Source organism: Convolutriloba macropyga, chromosome 10 (genome assembly GCF_964194025.1).
Source record: "Convolutriloba macropyga chromosome 10, txConMacr16.3, whole genome shotgun sequence".
In the NCBI taxonomy this organism is placed as follows: domain Eukaryota; kingdom Metazoa; phylum Xenacoelomorpha; order Acoela; family Convolutidae; genus Convolutriloba; species Convolutriloba macropyga.
This window is the reverse complement of record NC_134477.1, coordinates 20289018-20313617: the sequence shown is the minus strand read 5'-3', so window position 1 is coordinate 20313617 and position 24600 is coordinate 20289018. Positions and strand designations below refer to the sequence as shown.

The following is a 24600-nucleotide window of genomic DNA, read 5'->3' as shown; positions in this document are numbered from 1 at the left end:
CCACAAATCTCTAGACAACTCGCATTCTCAAACATCCTTCTTGACATGGCGCAGTCAGCCAAAACTCCTTTAGGAGTAATCCCATTCTGGGAATCCGGCGCAACACCACCAATAGAATGGAGACAATGGTTCTCAACACTAAAAATGGCGATAATGGCACGCGACAGTATTGAAGTAGATAAGTTACTAAAACTGAAACCACAACCCACAGACTTATTCTACCCCACACTACCAACATACGAAGAAGAGTTTGAAGGAGAGACAGAAGACGAGGCAAGAAATAGAGAACAGAGGAACGAAAGAAGGAGAGTTGATTTTGAAAATGAATGCAAGACAATAGAGAGAAAAGGAGCAATGGTCGACAGAATACCGTGGGATGAAGCAGACACGAAAGTAAAAAGCCTGATATACCTATCACTTGGAGCGGAAGCGAGAAGAACATACCACCAGAAAAATCCACACACACAAATAGAAAAATGCACCACACATGAACTCGTACATGAACTCAACATCACATTCACTATCCCAAGAAACACAACATTTGAAAGATTTAAATTCTTTAAATCCATGCAACAATCACATGAATCACTCGAGACATTTTATAGCAGAATAAGGGAAGCAGGAGCACTATGCAAATTTAAAGATTTAGAGGAAGATCTAGTAAAGGACCTCTTTATTTCAAATATGAACAACACATCAATACAAATGGACTTGTTATCAGAAGTAAGAACACCACAACAAATACTTAACTTTGCAATCAATAGAGAAAGAGGTCAGGCAAACCAGCAGGAAATTTTGCGAGCACATTCCAGCAGCACCAACTGGTCTCAGGTATCCTACATTAGAAAAAAACCAAGAACACCCTTCATTCAACGCCCACCACAACAACCAATATTACCAACTCCACCAACTGGTAAAATTGAACCCTGCTACAAATGTGGTCACCCATTTATAAAAAATCACTTAAACATGTGCAAAGCCCAAAATTTCACTTGCAAAATTTGTAAGAAGATCGGTCACTTTACAACAATGTGCAAAGCCCCAATGCCAGAACGAAGAAACACAACGTTCAGACAGGACTTCAGGAAAAATACACAACAACAACAATCAACGCCACAAACGAGAAGAATGAGACACGTGAAAGAACAAGACATTTGCGAGGAAGAACAAGAAACAGAAGAAGAAACTGTCGACCCAGAAGCTGCCTTATACATAAAGGAACTAATGGAAGACTGGTCGTCAGTCAATACAATAAGACCTGTGGAAGTGAAGAAAATAAACACCATATCAGTTAACAAAACAACTGGAGGTGAATGTTGGGTCAAAACAAAGGGGAAAAACACGGAAGAGGATTGGCTAGCAGACACTGGTTCACCCCGCTCATTTTTAGAATACACAAAAGCAAAAGAAATCACAAAACGAAACAAAGAAAGCAAAATAACATTGTTCGACGAGAAATCAAGATACAAACGTTTCAACAATCAGGATATAAAGATCCTAGGAGTGCTGCACATCACACTTAAATCGGGGGCATGGACAGCAAATAACTGTAGAATATTGTTGGTCAAACATCTACCACAACCAGTTATGGGGAGAGATATTCTACATCAACTGGGAATAGTCCTCACGGCTACAAAACCGACTGGTAAGATAATCAACTTAGTATCAGATACAGCGACAGAACAAAATATAAAAAAATGGATATTCAAAAAGTACCCACATCTATGCACAAGACTAGGACGTTCAAAAAACCATGTGGCAAAATCAAATTTCAAAGAAAGTTTTATACCAACACAACACAAAGGTAGAAGAGTTCCACTTCACTTATTAGAAAGGGTAGAACAAGAACTAGAAAAACTAATTGAAGATAAACAAATCAAGAGATTGGAAAAATGTTCAGATGAATACTTTATAAGCCCCGTAGTAATCACTGTTAAAAAGGACAAAAGCGTCAAAATTGCACTCGACTCGAAGGAATTAAACGACGCAATACACAAAAACAAATACCAAATGCAAAGCATCGATCACTTAATAGACGCAGTTGCAAACTACATATCTGAACGGAGCACAGAACAAGGAACATTTTACTTTTCGAAAATAGATTTGAAATACGCCTACAGCCAAGTACCATTAGATCCACAACTACAAAAACACTGCAATTTCAACATATTAGGAGGAAAAGCAACAGGCACATACAGTTTCCTAAATGGATTTTATGGATTAACAGATATGCCAGCAACATTCCAAAAAACTATCGACGTAACACTTAAAAACTGTCATAACAAATTTGCCTTTCTAGATGACATACTAGTAATAACAAAAGGGCAATTGACAGATCACGAAAAAGAACTTGACAAAATATTACACCAATTGGACAAAGAAAACCTAGCAATAAAATTACAAAAATGTGAATTTGCACAGAAACAAATAACTTGGTTAGGCTATGAAATAACACCAACTGGTATAACGCCTACAAAAAAGAAGTGCGAATCAATCAACCAATTGGAAACATCCAAAACATTAAAACAACTCAGATCATTCATGGGATGTATACATCATCTAATAAAATTCACACCAAGACTAGCAGAATTATCTGAACCTTTAAGACCACTGTTATCAAAGAACAATACAAAAGCACAAAACAAACTAGACTGGAAGGATGAACACACAAAAGCATTCGAAAACATCAAAAAACAAATAATAAACATTACAGAAAATAAACACTTTGACATAACCAAAGACACAAGAATAAAAAGCGACGCAAGCAAAAAAGGCCTAGTCGCATGCCTGGAACAAAAACACGGTCAAATTCGGAAACCAGTTGCGTACGCCAGTAGGTTCCTGAACAGATTAGAAGAAAGATCCAGCACAAATGAACTCGAACTGTTAGCAATAGTTTGGGCATTAGAGCATTTTAAATACTACTTATATGGAAATAAATTCACTCTCCAATCGGACCATCAAGCACTATTGTCAGCACTTAAAAATAATCGAGGTAACAAGACATACCAAAGCAGATTATCAAGATGGGTAGACAGATTACTTCCATTTAATTTTACAATAAAACATATACCGGGGAAAAACATGGGTTTCGCGGACTATTTAAGTAGAAATCCATCAGGCGCACCATCATCAACTAACGAGGACGACGAAAAGTTTGTAATAAACCTAATAGAGGAAATGAAGCATGCATTTTTAAAACAAAGCATAAAGTCATTTGGTTCAAATAAACCAACTGGTAATTTAAACCAATCAGAGAGCTTAACTCAAAATGAACGAAATGACGTCAATCATGCTAAAGAAAACACACACACAAAACAAAACGCTTTTTGCCATAGTAAATCTAAAAGTAAGTCGCTTCTTTCTCACTCTCTGTTAACAAGAATTAAACCAAAATTAATCGCAATTACAACTCGCGCTCGTCCAAAATTAAACACATTCGAAATTCCAATAAACAAACGATTCCGTGGCCCAAACAAAATTAAAACTCCAATGGAGATACAAATTCATAACAAAAACGTGCGTGACAATAGCACACAAACCGATATCGAATCTAATAAAGGCAAAGGCCTAATTCCCCTCATACCTGATAATCACGAAGAATTACTTAAAGCCATAGATGGCAAACCAACAACCGATTACAGATTTAATCTTATGAAAGTATTTAACGAGGAATTTATAGCAGAAAACTCAAAAAAGGACCTAGGTCCAATTATCGACCTCGTAGAAAAACAAGATTGGCTCTCACTGAAGAAAACAAATCCCATATTCTACAAAATTCACCGCGACCTTTCAGTTACACCATCGGGTTGCCTTTTATATGACAACCGTCTAGTTATCCCAGCCAAATTACAACCGATGGTCCTGCAAACAGTTCACAGCAAACACCCAGGCCAAGCGGGCATGTTGGCCCTTGCGAAATTAATATGGTATCCACACATTCATAGCGAGATCGTCGCACAGGCACAAAGCTGCAAACATTGCATTGAAAAAGGTAAAAATTTAAAACCAATAATTGCAAGAACCAATCTAGGCTCACTACCAACACTAGTAGAACCCAATGAAGAAATACAAATGGACTTTGCAGGTCCAATTCCATTTAAAAATAACACACAAAATAACTATATTTTAGTAACAGTAGATAGACTATCGAGATACCCACATGCAGAAATATTCAACAATTGTGACACAAACACAGCCATAGAATATCTCGAAAGCTACTGTAAAGTGCACGGAATTCCACGCTCAATCAGATGTGACCAAGCACAAGCATTTAAAGCAAAAAAATTCGACATATTTTGCAAAAATAAAAACATAAAACTTATACTAGCACCAGCTGGTGACCATAGGGGCACAGGTATGGTAGAAAGACTAATCCAAACAATAAAAAGAAGATTAGCGGTATTAGATATAGACCCAAACTGGTCTAACACAACACTAACCAACAGGTTAGCGAATATCATAGAAAACATCAGATTAATACCCAACACTACAACAAAACTATCACCTTTTGAAGCACACTTCGGAAGAAAACCAAACACTGAAATATCGAACATCACAACAAAAGCATCACACAAAAACCTCTCATACAAAAATCTAACAAACTACTGTTTAGACAAGAAAGATGAGTAGACTCAACCGACTACATCCACAAACCTAACACCAACAGGCAGTCACCAACTGGTAGAAGTAACTTCAAGCGACGACTCAGAAAATGTACCGCTAGCATCAACCCCCAGAACAACAAAGTCACCACGTAAGATATATCCATCTGAAATTCACTTCACGATAGGTGATAAAACTACAAAATACATAAAAACACGAAAAAACGTCGCACGAAAATCACTGGCAAGAAAAACAAAAGAACCTCGTAATACACTGGCACCACAATGGAACATAATAGAGGACGGCACCATCACTAACTACTCACCACACACAATAACCATAGACACACCACTTAGAAAAAACACTGTAATAAGAAAAAATCATCTTGCTATAGTAAACGAACAAAAGCCTATCAGAGAAACAATACAGGAACAACAAAAACCAAGACTAATACATATGGTAGCATGTAAGACAGTTGGTGAATACAAAAGAAACCAAGAAAAAATTAAGAAGTTTTGTTTAGAAGAAGCAAAACAACAGAAAGTAACAAAGATGACCCCACCAACTGGCGAACACAGAATCCAACAAACAAACCCCAGGAACACACGTCAAAGAGCACAATCAACCAACTGGAGCCCAGCTAAAGTTCGTCAAGTAGCAAGCCAAAACCAGCGTAAACAACAACAAAAGAATAAAAGCCCGACAACAACTAAGAAACAGAATCGGCCAGAACAGGGCGATTCCAAAAAACGACCACGATCCCCAAAAGTCAACCCAGGAGAAACATTCAAGCAACGTTCGAAAATGATGGCACTACAAAGCACACAAGAACACGAACAAAACAGATCATTTATACAAGTAGACACGAATGCACTACAACAATCACCAAGTACAATCACTTACCAATTCGTAGAAAACGAATCACCCCAAACTGTATTCGCATCAAACGACCCGAAAGAATTTATGATCACATCGCCGAACAGCCCACCAGTACATTTCGATAGAAACAATGCTAACAACGAAGTACTCAACAACGACGACTTCAAATCAACTAAATCAACTCCAAAAATCGATAAAACAGTTGAAAAAATACAGAGACTAAACGACAATACAGCAAAATTCAACAACCCAAAAGTGACATTCCTCGACACAGAGAACAAAACTAACGAACAACACGAAATCGCAACCATCCTACAAAAAGAACAAGCCAGATTAGAAAGAGATCAAGCGAACATTATCTCAATACTGCCTGCACCAAAAGAATTAGTCAACACAGAGACAAACAACAAGGACACGAGGAAAGAATCTCCATTACCAACCGGTAAGGAAATACAATGGGAAAATAATAACAACAACAAAGACCAATTGGTATCAGAAAACAACAATAATACAAAAGATGCAAGCCCGGAAGAACAAGCAATTGAAAAAACCGAGCCCACATCACAAAAGTCGTACAATAGTAGCACGACATCACAGGAATACTGTACACCTCCACTATCCCCAACAAGCGAAATATCTGACATCAACTCAGCTGACATAGAGGCACTGAATGAAACATTGTGAAACACTGTTTCATTCCAGAGAAGGGGAAGTGTGATACTGGAGCTTACAGTATCTAGAAACTTTGTAACCAAGTACTAAACTATCTACCTATAAACACTCTATGCATATGTTATTTAATTACTGTCTTTGTAAATATATACCAATTGGTGTTAGTTGCTCTTTTGCAGCAACCTGTTCTGTTAAACATTGAAACGTGTTAATCACACATTAAGAAAGTGCAGACGATAAACTATAGCGATAGAAAACAGTCGCATCGTGGCCAATTGAGTATTATTGCACTACATTGTTTTATTACAATAAGAACAGATTATTCTTATGAGTCAAGAACTAGACAGATCACCCACATCTTCACCTTTACACAATACAACAGAAATAGATAACCAACTGGTTTGGTCGAACCCAGTTAGGAACACAATAAACCCACAAATCTCTAGACAACTCGCATTCTCAAACATCCTTCTTGACAATAATGATAAAGATAAAGATAAAGATGTAGATTCTGATAAAGATGTAGATTTTGATAAAGATAAAGACTCAGGTTTAGACTCATTTGATGATATTGTCTATGTTCAAAAGCCTAAAACAAATAGGATTAGATGTGAAGAATGTGATGAAGAGATGACTCGAAAGATTTATAATAGACACATTCAATCACTTGAACATAAAAGGAATGAGCGATTATATAATAGAAATAAAATTATTGAAAGTGCTAATGAGGATGGAATAAAAGTTACTAATAAAGATCTAGAACAAAAGTTAGATGAGCAGTATCCACGAAGTGGTTACACCAATCCTCAAGAAGGAATAAATTATTGTGATAATTGTGATATGTATCTTGATAATAATAAAGCTTATAATAAACATGTAACAACATTAAAACATAGGAACAATGTAAGATTGGTTACTGGGGAAATAGTAAAGAATGGGAGTAAGTTTGATTGTGTAATAAGTAAGACAAGTCTGAGCCAATATAGTGTTGACCAACATTTAAAAACAAAGATGCATCTAGATAATGTTACGGGTAAGAATCCACGAAGTGGTTTCACTGATAAGGATAATATATCTAAAGATCAACCAAGCAGCTTCACTGATATAACTGAAGGATATTGCAATATATGTAATACTAGATATAACATTAAAAATGAACACAATGAATCAGAAGAACATAAAGAAAATGTTAAACAGAAAAAACTTGTTGATAAGAAGTGGAGAGAAAAAGTTAGTGAGTTAGGATTAGATCATAACATGAAGCATAATCAAATAATAATAACTAGTAGTAATTATGAAGATCCTATTTTCTTGAATATACTGGAGTCATTGCATAACATACATCCACATATTAAGTTTAACACCTTTGATGTAGTTAAGTATACAAAACCTACAAATGATAAGTTAGAAGAAAACGAATTCACCTTTAGGTTAATGACTAGGCAATATAATGGTGCACATGACTTGGATTTAATGAATGGGGAACTAGAGACAAGAATGCAGGAACAGGAAATGAATCAATCTGGATGGAGTATGCAACGATTTGTTAAAAGGACAATGTATATACATAGGTTTTATCCTAGTGGTGGATGTGATACTGAGTTACCATTCACATCTAGATATATACTTAATATACATAATACTGATAATAAGTGTTTGCTATGGTGTCTAATTGCTTATCTACATTCTGCGCCACATAATCCCAGTAGAGTTAGTAATTATAAAAAACCAGAATATAGTAATGAGATAAAATTACCAATAGGAGATACACCCCCATATGATTGCTTGTGGTTTATATTGTGGTTTGTGGTTTGTGATTGCTTGTGGTTTATATATAAAAAGTGACTATCCTGATATATTAGAAGATAAGTATGAATGTAACTGTGGTGATAAAGTAGTTGATTGGTTTGTAGAAAGAGTAGATTATTATAATAAATTATTTAAAGATATATTTAGTATAAATATTCCATTGAAAGAAGAGACTAGTACTCCGTCCGCGAAGCGGTTTCACCGATTATATAGTAGATGTTATTATTGTAATGAGAACTTGGGTGAAGGCATCGTTAGAGATCATGATCATCTAAATGGTAAATTCAGAGGTTATGCTCACAAAAAATGTAACCTCCAAGCTAAAAACACATTTGTACCAATGTATGCATTTAATTCCTCTAATTATGATAATCATCTATTTATAACTAAACTAGCAAAGAAAGTTAGACTAAAAGTATAAACTAAAACTGATGAGAATTATATTAGTATTGATATGGGTTATGCTATAGCATTAGATATGTTTAGGTTCTTCCATCCACTTAGCTTAGATGCTATAAGTAAAACATAGAGAAATGAAGAAAGTATAACAATAAATAAATGTGGCTTAGAAAGACGTAAAGGTGTATTCCCATATGAATGGTTTGATAGTATAGATAAACTAGATGAAACAATATTACCACCTAAGGAAGCATTCTATTCTAAGTTGAAACAAAGTGGTATTACAGATAAAGAATATAAGCAAGCATTGATTGTTGGAAAGATACTAATTGTGAGACAATAAAGGATTATATGATGTTATATCTTAAAACAGATGTATTGTTATCAGTTGATGTATTTGAGAAATTTAGAGCTATGTGTTTAGAATATTATGAAATAGATCCATGTTACACATATTCTACTCCTGGGTTAACCTGGTTGTGTGGGTTGAAATATACTAATGTTAGACTTAAGTATTATAAAGAAAATACAGTTAATATTTATGATACAATACAACATGGTATTAGAGGTGGGTTAGCTTCAGTATTAGGTGATTGTCATGTAAAATGTATGAATAAACAGATAGATCCTGAGTATGCCGGTAAAGAGAATTATTTAAAGTATTTAGACTTCAACCCATTACATGCTTCTGCTATGGTTCAAGCTTTACCTACTGGTGAGATCAAAGTAGGTGAAGATCAAGAAACTGGCTTAGCAGATACAGTATATACTAGATCTAGCTCTAATATTGGATATATCCATACCATTGATATAAAGTATAATGATGATTTGAAACAGAAAACAAAGAAATATCTATTCTTTCCTGAAAAGACAAAAGCTAACATTAATCAGTTTACAGACTATCAAAATGAAAAAAAAGAAGAGATATAAACCAAATGATAAGTTAATGTTGAAGTTAACGGATAAAAACGATTATGTAATTGATGGTGAGATGTTAGATTGGTATTTAGCTAGTGGTTTGAAGTTGGAAGATATTACAACTAAGCAAAAGTTAGAGTATAGTAAGAGTGAGTGGTTAAAGCCTTATATTGAGTTTAATATTCAGAAAAGAAAAGAAGCTAAAGCTAAGTGTGATAAATTTGGGGATGTATTCTTTAAGTTAATGAATAATGCCTTCTATGGAAAAACAATAGAAAATGTATACAATAGACAAGATGTAGAGTTAATTAATGATGTAGATAGATATATTAAATTAGTAGAAAATATTGGTTTTAAATATTCTGTAGAGTTTGATGATGATCTAGTAGCTGTACATAAAACAAGAGGTAATGTTAAGTTAGATAAGTTTAATTATATTGGATTTGTTATATTAGAAAAAGCTAAACTATTCAATTATAAAGCTATATATAATTACTTTGAGAAAGAGTTAGATTGTAGTTATCATTACACAGATACAGATAGTATATTTATAAACATAAATATTCCATTAGATAGTACTATAGAAAAGGAAATGGATAAGATAAAAGATATTTTACATAATGATGAGTTAAGTAAGATGAAAGATGAATGACCCAATGATACTATTATAGAAGCATGTTTCCTTAAAGCTAAAGCATATTGTTACAATACTGTTAAAAGAGAAGAAGAGAAAAAGTTAAAAGGTATAACTAAAGCTACTATTAAAAAACAGATTACAATTGAAGATTATACTAATGCTATATATGAAGGTAAAACTAAATATGTAACTAATTATACTATTGATAGCGATAAACATCATTTAGAAACTAAAGAACAAGATAAAATAGCTATTGATCCATTTGATGATAAAGGTATGTGAGATAGTAATGGTGAATTTAGGTTTTACCAGTGAATTTGCAAAACAACTTCGTTGAGCTGCTTCGCAGATAATTAGTTTTTAAAAAATGATAGCAAAATTTAAAAAAAATTATAAAAGAGTTAAGCTGGTTTTTTTGTTCAAGTTTTTCGCAAGTTGGTTTTACGTGCTTTTTACACGGTCTCACTAGTTTTATACTAGTATCTGGGGACATCCACTGGAGTCAGTGGGGATAGAACCCGAACTATCCGTCTGATAACGGTTGATTACCAGTTTAACTCTGTACTAGTGGTTTGCACTAAGTGAGACAAGAAATGATAGATTTAAAATATAAAAGAAGTGAATATAGAGTAGTAAATATATAAAGTGAATTAGAGTAATGTGTATATGGTTACCGTATTGCGGCTCTATGTTGCGGAGGTCACCATATACACATTACTATTATACCAATGAATTAAAAAAAATGATTGACAACAATCAGCGACACCCAGCTCTGCAACCTAATTGGTGTTTCAAATTTTTCTAATAATTGGAACGAACATATTTCTAGGAGTGATATAGCACTATGAGAGCAATAAATCAGAGTGCGGAAAGAAAACGTAACTTATTAAACTCTTTTAAAGTGTAAAGTGAAATTTGGTTATTTTTATTGAACTCAAAACCGAAATCTAGAACAAACGTGCAGCTAACAACTGGCTCAGGAGATCTGGATATTGAGTTTGTGGATTGGAATACCCAGACAAAATAGAATAGATTAAATTACATCTGGAAAACGTAATAAATATATTCTACACTTAGTGAGTGGATTGATGCCATAGCCAATTTATTGCTGCAAGTCTTAACTAGCTTTAATTTGTGAAAACTTCATTTAAATGTAGATTTTTCACGAAAAGTTGTGAGTTAATTTTAGAGTAGAAATTTGAAACATTTTGACTGAAAATTTTTCATCGAACTAACCCGGGTGGACGACCAAAGATAATTCTTAGCAATCATATCCAGGCCATATATGGCGTCACAACCATAGACCAGACCATACATATATTTGAAATAGGGGCTCAAAATGCACTAAATCATCCCATTTGACAGTTGCGTATACCAAAAACTGTTCAAATGCCTTTTGAAAAAATTTCAAATCTATGGTTTCTTGGCAACCATATGCAAGACCATAAACGTTCATAGTGTCATGGGTGAGCATAGATGGTAAAAATGAATCCTATCTGAAAACAACAAATACTGTTTGACTGGCTGCTTAGGATGCACTGGAGGTATTGAAAGCATTTTAACAAGAATTTGTGTTTATGGTTTCTCGGCAACCATATCCGAGACCAAAAATGTTCATAGTGCCATGGATGACCATAGATGGTAGAAATAAAGTCTATCTGAAGACATCAGAAAAAAGTTTGATCAACTTTTTGTACACGCGCAGGAAGTCTTGTAACTCAAATTGACTTAATCATTGTCTTTATTTAATATTTTTTGCAAGATAAGTTGATGTTTAAGCACAATTATAAATAGTTTTGATCAATTTTTTGGGTATCAAGTGCAAATTTTTATTGCCGGTTCTTGAAAAAGTGGTCCACTACACTGAGCGGATACTTGCTGTTCGAGACGAAGATTACAACTGGCGATATAGACAAATTTAATTCATTTTTCATTTTTTTCGAGTTTTTTTTTATCTTTTTTGTTCTTTCACACAATTAAAGTAAACTGTTTTGCAACCTGATCCTGAAGCAATAATAATAAACTGCATGTGAAAGCTTCAAATGCATGTTAGCAGAACAGTTATATAAAAGAACTCTAGAAAATCGGAAAACTAAAGTTAATCAAAAGTTTTGTGAGCATTTGTGTAATTTGCAGTGTTAAATTGCTTTTCCTTTCTCATTATTGAAAATTGCAATGGGATTGATAAATTGGTTTTCTTCGAGGCCTTTTGTACATCTGGTTTTTGAAGAAACGATGTGAAAAAAATATCGATCGGACAATTGGCTGAGCTAAAAAATCCTCGGGCTGGTATAGTTCCTAACACTGAAAAAAATTGGATAATAGGAACAATGAGCATAAAATTCGCATGGCAGTGAGCAAAGTGTCTCTCTCAAAGTGATCTGAGCTGTTACGTTTCAGAGGATGTCGAACCAAGACTAGAGGTTGGTGAGATTGTAGAGCTTTCCAACTTCACTATTCGGTTCAAATGGCAGGTTGACTCAAGTGACAACACAGGTGTCATTGCAATATTGTCACCCCATCACAAACCAGACACCAATCTCCCTGAAGAATCGGGTGAAGCTGAGATCACAGACCTCAAAGGCGGAACGACTTATATGCTACGATTACGACCATATTTACTTCAAGTTTTCGGAGATTCAAAACTACTCCATTTTTCAACGCCCCCGAAACCGCCCAGGTTTGCAAACCTTGACATGCAGGATAAATTATTTAGTGGTACTTTGGTCATTGAAGACAAATTTGACAACGCTGTAATTTCAATCTCGCCCGATTTTCAAGAATTCTCTTTTACGCCGGATGATTCTATGGACTTTTTATTCAACTCTTTGCAGCCTAACGAAATTTACATAGTGTCGACTTTTGTTTATTCCGGACATTTAAGCACAAACGACAGTTTCCAGTTTTCAACCAAACCCGAAACCCCTAAAATGACCTCCAGTACGCTTTTTTCCAACCAGAGTTGTCTCAAAACGTTTGAAGCTTTGGGAAATTCGTCCATAATTGAGTACACAATTTACACGACTGGTGGAGTCGAAGTTTTTATCGGGTCACTTCAGTTTGACAACAATTTTCAGATCTTCTTTCCAATGGAGTATTTTGGTCATGACCTGAAAGTTCGAAGCATTGGCTATGAGCGAAGTAAAGAATTGAATGATGTTATATGCCTATCGCAAATCGATTTCGGAATTTTTACTTCGAAAGTTAATTGCATAGCCGGTTCTGTAATATCGACAGCGAGGTCCTATCCGATCCACATCGGAATTAACCCAACTAATCAAGATCAAAGCTTTCCGCCGGGCAATTTTACAAATTTTGAATTTTGCTCGTTGACTGCTAACACATTGTATATTTTAAACTGCGTTATGGAACTGGGAAAATATAATGAGACAATTTTCAAAGACGCTCCCACTAAACCCAGTGACATTGTCGTGATATCGAGTGAGCAAAAGCCGGACACCGAATGCGTGAAATCTTTTCAGGTGGTCGAAACTGGAACAAGCATTGTGTATGGTTATTACACATCAACTGACGTTGAGTTGTTTTCGACAACAGTTGCCTTTCAAAACAGTTTCACCGTAAACATTCCTTCCGGAAATATCGGGAACAAAATTAAAGTTGACGCCGTAGGGTTAATAAGCGGGAATATTCTAGAAGATTTTATTTGTCTGTCTTTGTTAGTTCTAGCTTCTATTACTGCTGAAATCAATTCTATCGGCGGATCTTTATCTGGAGTTACGGGGTCTTTTTCTCTTACGATTGAACTAAATCCAGGCAGTCAACTTCACTCCTACAGCCAAGGAGATGAGCTCAATTTTCAGTTTAACTCCCTTTCCCCTAATCAACTATACACGATTACGTGTGACATTCAAACTTTATCTGTGAAAGAAACTTTAGTTATTTCTCAATCAACAAAAGCGGCTCCTATCGTAACTTTGTCCAGCGAACAGGACGATGCGGGAGTTTGCACAAAAACTTTCTCCGTATCGGGTTCCGGAGATAGTATAAAATACGATATATATCTTCCTGGATTCGGTATGATCGAACAAAACTCTAGGAGCTTTGAAAATAGTTTTAGTTTAATATTTGCGGCCAGCAATCTGGGAAACATTCTAAAATTGCAAACTATTGGAAGAATTGCGGGGGATGTTGTACAGGACACAATTTGTTTATCAGTTTTGAGCCTGGATTCACACCAAGTTACAGACACTACGATATCTGGATCTGTATCTATTGCCACAAGTTTTCTAGAGTTGAGCATTGGTATATTACCACCGGATTTATCCGACCAAAAATTCTACCCAAACGATGCGTTAAGTTTCAATTTCGATCCACTTTCACCCAATACACTGTACACTGTCAAACTAGTTGTGACATCAACTAGTTATATTGAAAAGCTGAGCAGAGAAATCTTTACGAAGCCAGGTGATATTTCAGTTACTTCAAGTGTAAAATTCACTGATGGAAGTTGCCGAAAGTCGTTTTCAGTTCAGGGCAGAGGAACTAGAATTGACTACAAGATTGAAGACCAAAGCGGGTCACCTGTTTTTTCAAACACACGAGAGTTTGAAAACAGCTTTGATGTCGTTTTCGGGTCAGAATATTCAGATCATGTATTGAAAATACAATCATTTGGAAACGTTGACGGGGAAATAACTTCCTCGGATATTTGCTTAACTTCACTTCAAGTTACGCCAGATCCTGCGGATCCGGATAGCATCTCCGGAACTCTGAATGTCGCAACTGGCGTATCTTTCACGTCCATCGTAGTGTCGATACCAGCTACCAACCCAGACATAACTTTGAACCCCGGCGATTTTTTATATTACCAGTTTACTAACTTGGATTATAACACTAATTACGGTCTGACAATTGTTCTATCGACCACAGATTTCACAGAAACGACTTACAGTGTTGAAGCGACAAAACCAGCTGATGTTAAGATATTATCAACATTGCAAACAATTGACGGGCCATGCGTGAAATCTTTTTCGGTTGAAGGCACTGGAACTAGTATCGAGTATGTAGTCCTAAACGGAGGCATTCCTTCAAATTCCATATCTTTTGCTAACACTTTTAATTTATCAGTTTCTTCGTCTTTCATTGGTTTCCAATTACAAGTTACTCCTATTGGTCTCATAAGGGGAAATGACTTTACGGACCCAATTTGTCTTAATAGACTGTCAATAGGTTCGATTGAGTCAGAAACTGACTCATTTTCTGGAACATTTTCTGTGGATGGAAGCTTCATATCTGTTCAATTTATGCTAGACCAGGGAGGAGATCAACAAACGGTTCTCAATTCGGAACCCTTAGCCTTCGAGTTTTTGGGTTTGAGTTCGGACACGAGGTATACTGTTACTTGCGTTCTTACAGCCGATGATTACACTGAGACGGAAACGTTCGAAGCTATTACAAATCCCGAAAGCGTTGCTGCAATATCGAGTATGTATAAGCCTTACGCTTCGTTATGTGTGAAAACATTCAAAATTCCGGGAAACGCAACTATCGAATATGAGATTTATGATCAAAAAGATGATCTTGTTTCTCGAACCACTCAAACTGTTTCAGATGAGTTTGAACTATCATTGCCTATTGAATATGATTATTTTACCTTGAAAATGAGAACTATCGCAATGATAAACGGTACCTTTGAGACATACGGACTATGTCTGAGCAAGATCACCTCCTTTTCAGTCGGAACCGCTCTTCAAAGCCTTTCCGGATCCGTAAAAGTCCAAGGTGACTTTGACAACGTCACCATACAACTAGATCCAGACGATCAACAAGTAGCAGCGCTTGTTTTCGAATCATTGCCAATAAATTGGCAGTTTGTGGATTTAACACCGGGTGGTCGCTGGGATGTCATTGCGAACCTTACTTTTGGCGACTATACCGAAGTTAGTGTAATAAACTATGCTGTAGCTGCGGGAACTGTTGCCATTTCTCAGCAAACTCTCAATAGTATTGACAACATGTGGTCGATGATTTTCACAGTTCTCGGGTCTGGCGATGCAATCGCTTATAAAATCCATCCACCAGACGATAACTCAGTTTTGTTTGAACAACAAATTGTTTTCCAAAATCAATTTTATCTCCAGTTTAACGATACAGACAGCGGAAATAGAATTCGTTTTCAAGTTTTAAGTTTTTACAATGGGCCATTTTCACCTCATTTCGAGATCGGGTCAACTGGGTTTGAAATAACAAGTTACAACCAGAGCTCGCCTTCTGACCACCTTGAGTTCTCATACGACTCGAAAGGCATGGTGGACGAAATTCACATAAATTTTGATCCATTCCCTCTGACCACGGACTTGATTATTCCAATTACTTCTAACGTTGGAGCCTTCAACGTTACCGACAGATATCCCGGTTATAAATGCACAATGTCAATAACCACATTTTCGGGTAGTCAAAGCAACGTTAATCTAAATGTAGTTTTCTACTCAATGCCTCAGGTGAAACTCGACGAATATGTGATAAAGCCCTGGACCCAGTACAGTTATGACATGAAGTTTGAGCTTCTTTTTCAAGGTTTCTTTGGAACAATTTCACTGGATTTCGACGAACAAACAAAGACTGATATAGATAAAGTACACGGTAAGCTGTAAATTTGTTCATGCTTTATAGCTTTTCCTCACACATGACAGGCGTCAAATTTGTACACTACCAATTTATTTGTTGAAGCCAAAAATAGGACGCAAAGCTTCATCAGTAGAAACAAAAGAAAGTTCGATGCAGATAAATTTAGTCTTGATCTTTCAAGTAGAAACAAAAGAAAGTTCGATGCAGATAAATTTAGTCTTGATCTTTCAAGTCATAGACATAGTCATAGACATAGTCAAAGACATAGTCAAAGACATAGTCATAGTCAGAGACAAATTTATTAGTTAAACTCTAATATAATTAAATTATCTCTTCTTAGTACCTAAATATAACCCTCTACCTTTCTGTACTACTTTTATACCTTCACCAGTAGTTGCAAACTTAAATAAATCAGGTGTAGCTGATACAGCAGCTCTTGGGTTTCTACTTGCAGCTGCACTTCCTATTTTACTTGCTATTTCTAATGCCCTTACTGGGTTATTAGAGACTTTCTTTCCAAAGTTAACTGTTGCTCTACCAACACGTTTAAGGAAATCTTTCGATCCTTCTGCTTTTATTGTTGCATCAGATACTATCATTGACTTATTCCTTCTACACTTAACACAATTACCCTTTAACATCTTAGTTCCTTTAGCTGAGACAACCCCTCTTATATTATTAGTACCACTATAATGTCTACCACCAACACAATAAGAATTAGTTTTAAACTTACTAAAGTTACTCATATTTATATATAAAAAAACAAGGGAAGTTAAAAAGTATAATCCCTTTGTTTTAAAGCCATTAGCTAAGACTAAGACTATGCCTACGACTAAAACTAAACCATTGCCTAAGGCTAAGACTAAACCCAAGCCTAAGACTAAACTTGAATCTAGAGGTCTAACTCTAGAGAATAAAAAGAAACTAGATACTATTTATGCTAAAGGTTTTGTTAAGACTAGTAGGAAATAGTTTACAGCTATGACTAGAGCTAGAGCTAAAACATTGACAATGACTATCAGGAACTGCTTCGAAGATAACATTAACTAGAGATAGAAGTGAAATATTGACTATAACAATGATTATGACAATGACTACATCATTAACTATAACTAAGATATAATAAGCCTCCGGCTATTAATCTCTATGAGATTATATCAATCAACATATTACCATGACTATTAACACTAATAACCTTTCTAGTTAACACTAATGCAAGACATATACCATCTGCAACTGCAGCACTAAATTTAAAATTAAATTGTATTGGTTGTGGTCCTGTATAATCATTTTGATATCTAGTATCAATTTCATATATTCTATAACTACTTTTGAATGTTCTAGGGTTTATATATGGTTTATTATTATGAGGTAACCCATTATAATCTTTGTTAAAATTAACAATCTCTTTATCAGCCTCATTATAATTATTAGTACCATAATTAATATTCATTCTATCCTCAGGATAAAACTCACTACCAATTTACAATAACATTCAGTAACATTCATTATATCAAAGGTACTTGCATCATGAATTTTTTCGTTAACATTATTATTTTCAAAAACCATTTATTATATATTTGGGTCTCTCCATACCACTTTCCATACCAAGATCAAATAAGAAGTTAGTAGCATTGGGTACATTCTTGTAAAATGTTTTCCTTTCATAATAACTAAAGTCAATATTATTCTTGTTATTTAATCCCTTCTGTACAAAAATTCTATTATCATTAATAGGATGAATACTAGGTATACACCATGATATATCTCTAATTTTTATATTAGCAACACTAGCTACTGCAGCAGCACCAGCATTTACTCTAAATGGAGCTCTATCATTAATTTTTCTTTTTAATATTAGTTTAAATCCTAACCCATATATAATCTTTTCATTTAGTCTTTTACAAAACCAAATAGATCACTCATCTTAATCATCATATACATATGACCTATTTATGCAGCAGCATGATCACCTTGGAGTTGACTATCCCTATTACCTTGATTTCTAACAAAACCACTCTCATATTCATCATCAGTACTAGTTAATAACTTATACATCAATAGATTAGGATGACAAGGATCTATATATTTAATTTTCCTTCCACAACTAGTTACAAGCTTAACTGAACTAAATATTGCCATCATGTCATAATTAACTAATCTGATATTAGCATCATTAGCAAATACACCACCAGCATTATTTGATACAACAAACTCTATCTCTAGATATGAATCATGTATATTTAAAAGATTCTCCTCTCTATTGAGTATGATATTGATGTTAGTATTAGCTGTTTTAATTGCTGCTAGATTATTTGGTGTATATTTTATAATCTTACTTTTGTGTATATCATTATAATAACCATAAGTTGTATCCAAATTAAAGTCCATTTTTTAAGGAAAGAAATTATTTATATTTTATAAATTATAACAAAGGCTATGGGGCTTTGCCCATGTTTATCCATAATTATGGCTATAACTATTACTATAACTATGGCTATAAATATAATTGAGACTATAACTATAAATATAAATATAACTATAACTCTAACTCTAACTATAAAGATAATTATAACTCTATCAATAAATATAAATATAATCTAATAAAATTTGAATTTAAAAAATGACTGACAACTTAATCTTATGGGAACTACAAAAGATACATGAAACTCTAACTAAAACTAAAGAAGAACACACTTAACTTTAGAATAATAAGACCAACACAAGAGTTTAACATTAGTGAACCTATACTTAACTCATCAAAGTTAGGTTTAATTAGATTATCAGTCTATAACTCAGTGTTTAATGTGAATAGAAGGCATAATCAATTCTTATATGATATCCAAGGTGAAACTTGGTCAGATGCCTGTATTTTAGCTGTTATACCAGTTGCATATGGATTAATCGAAATAGCAGAAATAAAAAAGAAGAAACTAATGGTAATGTTATAATAGAACCCGATAAGAAAACAATGAAATGTTTAATGGAAATAAAACAAGGTGCAAATAAATTTGACATAGATAATTTAATCGTCCCATTACTGGGCTTTAGAAAAATAGTACCTGAACAAGGTAAGTATAAATCTCAAAAATTTATTGATATAACGAGTTTTATTACTATTGACACTGTAATGTGATATCTGGTGTTAAAGATAATGGTAATAACACAGACATACTATATACTTTAAATCTAACAGAACCACCAGGTTACTTGATGAATAATATACCAACTAATATTTTATATCAAAATGTAACAAATGATAGAATAGAATATAGTGAATTTCATATTAAAGATAAGCATGGGATACCAATTGATTTCAATGGCGATGTGTTGAGTTTTACTTTGCATTTGGTTTAAGATATAGTTATAGACTTAGACTTAGACTTAGACTTAGTCATAGACTTAGACTTAAACTTAGACTTATACTCAGAATTAGACTTATACCTATACTTACATTTGCACTTATACTTATACTTAATCATGGTGTAACATAGGCAAAGCCCTATAAAAATAATAAAACTATAAAATTTTGCGATCCCAATTAATTCTTAATTGACCATTAATACTTCTATTTATAATTTTATCAATGACAATGTAATTATAAGGCTCGGCCCATACCTTAAGACATATATTAGCAAAATCATTTTAACTAAGTTCAATTTTATTAAAGAGGTCATGATATATTGACATAAGATCTTTACCTCTTTGTTCAAATAAAATAAATAGATTACAATTCGCTCTAACATTCTGTCTATCTGCCGAGATTATATTTTGTTTAACATATATCATATTAAAATAACTATGTCTACTTCTACTGAATTATTCATTAATAACTGGTTCCTTACCCCCGACATCATCAAATATCATGAGTTTCTGTATATCTTTTTGTAGTTCATCAGGTGGGGGTAAATCTTTTATATCTTTAATAAACTCAATCTGCGAAACCGCTGCACCGATCTGCGAAGCAGGTTCCCTGATATCTTTATACTCTAAATCATCACATTGATCACCAATAGGACCAATGATATAAAATCTATCACATTCTATATTATTCAAAAATAGATACTTTATTAATACCGTCTTTCCACATTCACTAGGATCAGATATTATAAATCTGAAGTTTTCTGGGAATTTGATATTAACGATTATGTTCTTATCATTTATCCATGATTGTAGACTTCCATTAACATCAATTAAAAAATTAGATGGGGAAGGGGCGAAGCCCTTGAATCCCCAACCAAGACCGGGGTTTTTTACACCAACATTACTTCCCCCTCCACATCCATATCCACATTGTGAGCTTGGTTTATCTCTTTGTTTGGTTGGAGAACTAAGGACTTCGTCCCTTTCACTAAATATACTAATATATTTATTATCATCATCATTATCATTAACACCATCATCTGATAAGGGGTCTCCTGTTTGTCATTGGCTTTGTCATTGTCTTCCTCTTTGGCTTTGTTATTAGCTTTTACATTGTCATTGACTTATACATTGCCATCTGCGAAGCAGGTTCCCTGATTGACTTTGTCATTGCCATTGACTTTTTCATTGTCATTGCGATCTGCGATGCAGGTTCCCTGATTGCCATTGCCATTGTTATTGTCATTGCCATTGTCATCTGCGAAGCAGATTCCTTGATTGTCATTGTCATTGTCATTGTCATTACCATTGTCATTGTAAATGTCATTACCATCTGCGAAGCAGGTTCCCTGATTGTCATCACCCTTGACAATAGAATTAACTTCGAGTTTACCTTTAGCTTTACCACCCAAACACCTATTATATGCCTCTGGACCTTTAACTTGAATAACCAGAGTAATCAAAGCACTCTTCATTCCATAACCATTATCAATAAGATTGATCATTTATAAACAATATGCTCCAAAATAAGATTCATTATGCTCCTGTACTCTTTCGTCAGACCCTAGATCAATATATTCTTTTACGGATAATGGTGGAGTCTCAACACCAAAACTATCAAAGTAATAAACCTTACCAGCTCTCCTTCTTATAACTAGAACCCAATGGGTGCCATCAGTTGGTGTAGAATAACTATAATATAAGGTTATTCTCATTAATTTTGTCAGGGGTCTTATCTCTCATTAAAATCTCAATTGGAGTTAGACTTATATCTTTACCTATATCTTTTATTCTGATATTAGTCAAAGCTTTATTATCAATACCAAATTTATTAATGAATCCCTCAAAAGATAGGGCAAGCATTTGTATATAACAAATATTCATACTTAATTATAACTCTAATTATAAGTCTAATTATAAGTATAATTATAAGTCTATATAAGTCCACATTTCATATATGAAAATGGAGAGGGGTTTAATAATTTTTATAATCTTGTTAATAGCAGTGGTTTTTTATATAATATATGATGAGTTGCCAAGTAAATATACCAAACTAGAAGAACGCTTTGAAGGACTTGTGAGTAAAAGTTTAGTTAGATTTTAATTTGAAAGGTCACCATTGCATACTATTGTTTATGGTGCTACTGGTACGGGTCAGACTTATTTTGTTAGGCAATACTCAAAGTTATACTTAGATCAGGAAGGGTTTTCGGCCTTGGTTGGTGAAAGGGCCCCGGGCCCTCCCCAACAAAAGCAAAAGCAAATAATCATAATATGTAAAGATGAAAAGGATTGGATTGATCCTGAGACTGGCAAGCCCTAGGCTGGATTTGACATGGGTGATATAAATATGATCACAATGAAAAATATACTCACATTCAAAAATAGTGTAATTGTTCTTGATGATATGGGTGATAAGTTTATTAGGGATATAGTTTATTATTTTACAAATAATAAAGAAGAAATAAAATTATTCAAATTATAGTAATGTGTCATAAACCGGCTCAGATAAATAATTTGGCTAGAATGAATTGTGATACTTTTTGTATAACAACTTACAATGGAGCTGATCTTTTTCAAAATTTCAATACAACGTATAATTGCAAGAATGACCTCCATGGTATATAATTCGAGAGATAAATAATAGTTATTATAATTGTACAGATGGGACAGATGATGCACTTTGTTATGGCATGATTAAATATAATAAGAAAGAGGAAATTTTCATTATTATTGAGAGAAATAGAACTATGATATATGACTCAAGAGTTAGTATCCTAGACTTGAAAGCTCTTAGTCTAAAAGATGATTTAGAGAGTAGCGAGATAAAAAAAATTATAGATTATGATAACTAATGAATATTGCTACAGACAGAAATACTATTAAAAAAGATAATTATATATATATATATATATATATATATATATGTTTTATATATATATATATATATATATATATATATATATATATAAAACTATATATAACTATATATTCTACTTTTAAAAACTTCTTACTTCAAGAGGTATTAAGAATCAAAGTGATGTTCTAACAAAATAAAAGCTTATTGCTAATATGGTTAAATATGGGGTAGCATAAAATAGGGAATAGGTGTACTCTTATACATACAGGATTGTTTAAAACCTGATCCGACAGCAAAAGCTGCAGCGCGAGCTGCAACACATGCAAGTCACTTGATAAATGGAACAGGCTCATTAATGAATATGGGTTATGGGACTCCGTCCATGTTTCACAATGGGGAGGACTTAGACCAAGAATTGGACCTTGAACATAAGTATGGCGAAGCACGGACGAAGACCCATGAACAGAAATATCATAGTCTTCGTCCGTGTTGGGGGTATACAAGAAAAGTATATTGATCAGGGAAGCCCCTGCGTAGAGTAAGAGACTAAAACTTTAAACAGAAGAGGAATAGCCGTGATAAGTGATCTATAAAAAAAAAATCAAAAATTTAAAGATGAATTTATAGATTTCATTAGAGATAAAACTGAATTGGTTGTTGATCAGATTTTAGATGAAAGTTTAAATATAATACTCTTAATAATTTAGGTAGGAAGGGCAAACCTAAAAGAATGTGTCCATTCCAAAGATTATACTAGAAGTTTAATTGCAATTATAGCTAGTTATTAATAATTGCATAAATAATTAAAGCTACAAATAAATAATAATATAAATGTATTATAATTTTAAGTTTGATTAGTTATAAGAGATTATAGTTGTAAGATAATATAATTTAAAATTTTTTGACCTATTATAAATAATAAAGGATGAAAACAGCAGCATGTTTAGAGTGTGATTATGGATGTGGATCACCTAGTTATTTACCTTTCCATTATAAAATGATACATAAGGATTAAATTAGTAATTGTGCATGTGGAGATGATATATTGAGTGATATTTGTATGAATAAAACCCATTCAAAGGCTAGGGGAATTGCTTCAAAATGTTCCAGATCTGGCTTTACCTTTAGCCCTAATTCAATTTCTAATCTGCGAAGCAGTTTCACTGATTCTTATTCTGATTCTGTTTCTATCTATAATTCCGATTCAAGCTCTAACTCTAGCCCTACTTTTATTTCTAGTTTTACTTTTACTCTAACCCCACTTCTAACCCTAGTTTTAATCCTAACTGTAACCCCACTTCTAACTCTAGCTTTACTTCTAACTCGAGTCATACTTCTAGTTTTACTAATAATAAAATTGAATTCATAAATAAAGTTTGTAATAGATGTGGAGTTGCGAAACAAATAACATCTTTTGATAAAAAGAAAACTATATGTAGAGAAGGAAATTCAACAAAGGTGAGGTTGGAATATTGTTCTTCTATATTTAGTTTTATTGGGATAAAGGGTCATATAAAAAAAGCTCATACAGAAAAAGTTTTTCCCAAATGTGTTTCTTCAACTAAAGAAAAAGAGTCTACTAATAAAATAAAATCTGTATATGAATTTATTAAGTCTAATACAAAAGATGAAGAAGCATGGAAGACCCATAAGCCTAATACAATAGATGGCGAAGCATGGTCGAGGACCCATAAGTCTAATGAATCCGAAAATTTTAAATCTTTTCTTTCACTCTCTAAATTAAATGCTTGGGGTATAGATATAGACAAATTATTATAAGAATAGATTATCAAATTTTTATCATCTAACCTTCTCATTATCATTATCATTATCATTATCATTATCATTATCATTATCATAATCCTTATCA

At 33.7% G+C, this 24600-nt stretch overlaps 1 protein-coding gene across 1 annotated transcript in view; it reads left to right on the top strand.

Moving 5' to 3' along the window:
- The window catches only part of LOC142348503 (uncharacterized), an 88825-nt gene that overhangs the window by 61887 nt on the left and 2338 nt on the right, over nucleotides 1-24600 (top strand). The window contains exon 9 of the mRNA XM_075399879.1: nucleotides 12320-16522. Within this exon, the coding sequence (XP_075255994.1) occupies nucleotides 12320-16522 (4203 nt within the window). The remainder of the gene's footprint in view (nucleotides 1-12319; nucleotides 16523-24600) is intronic.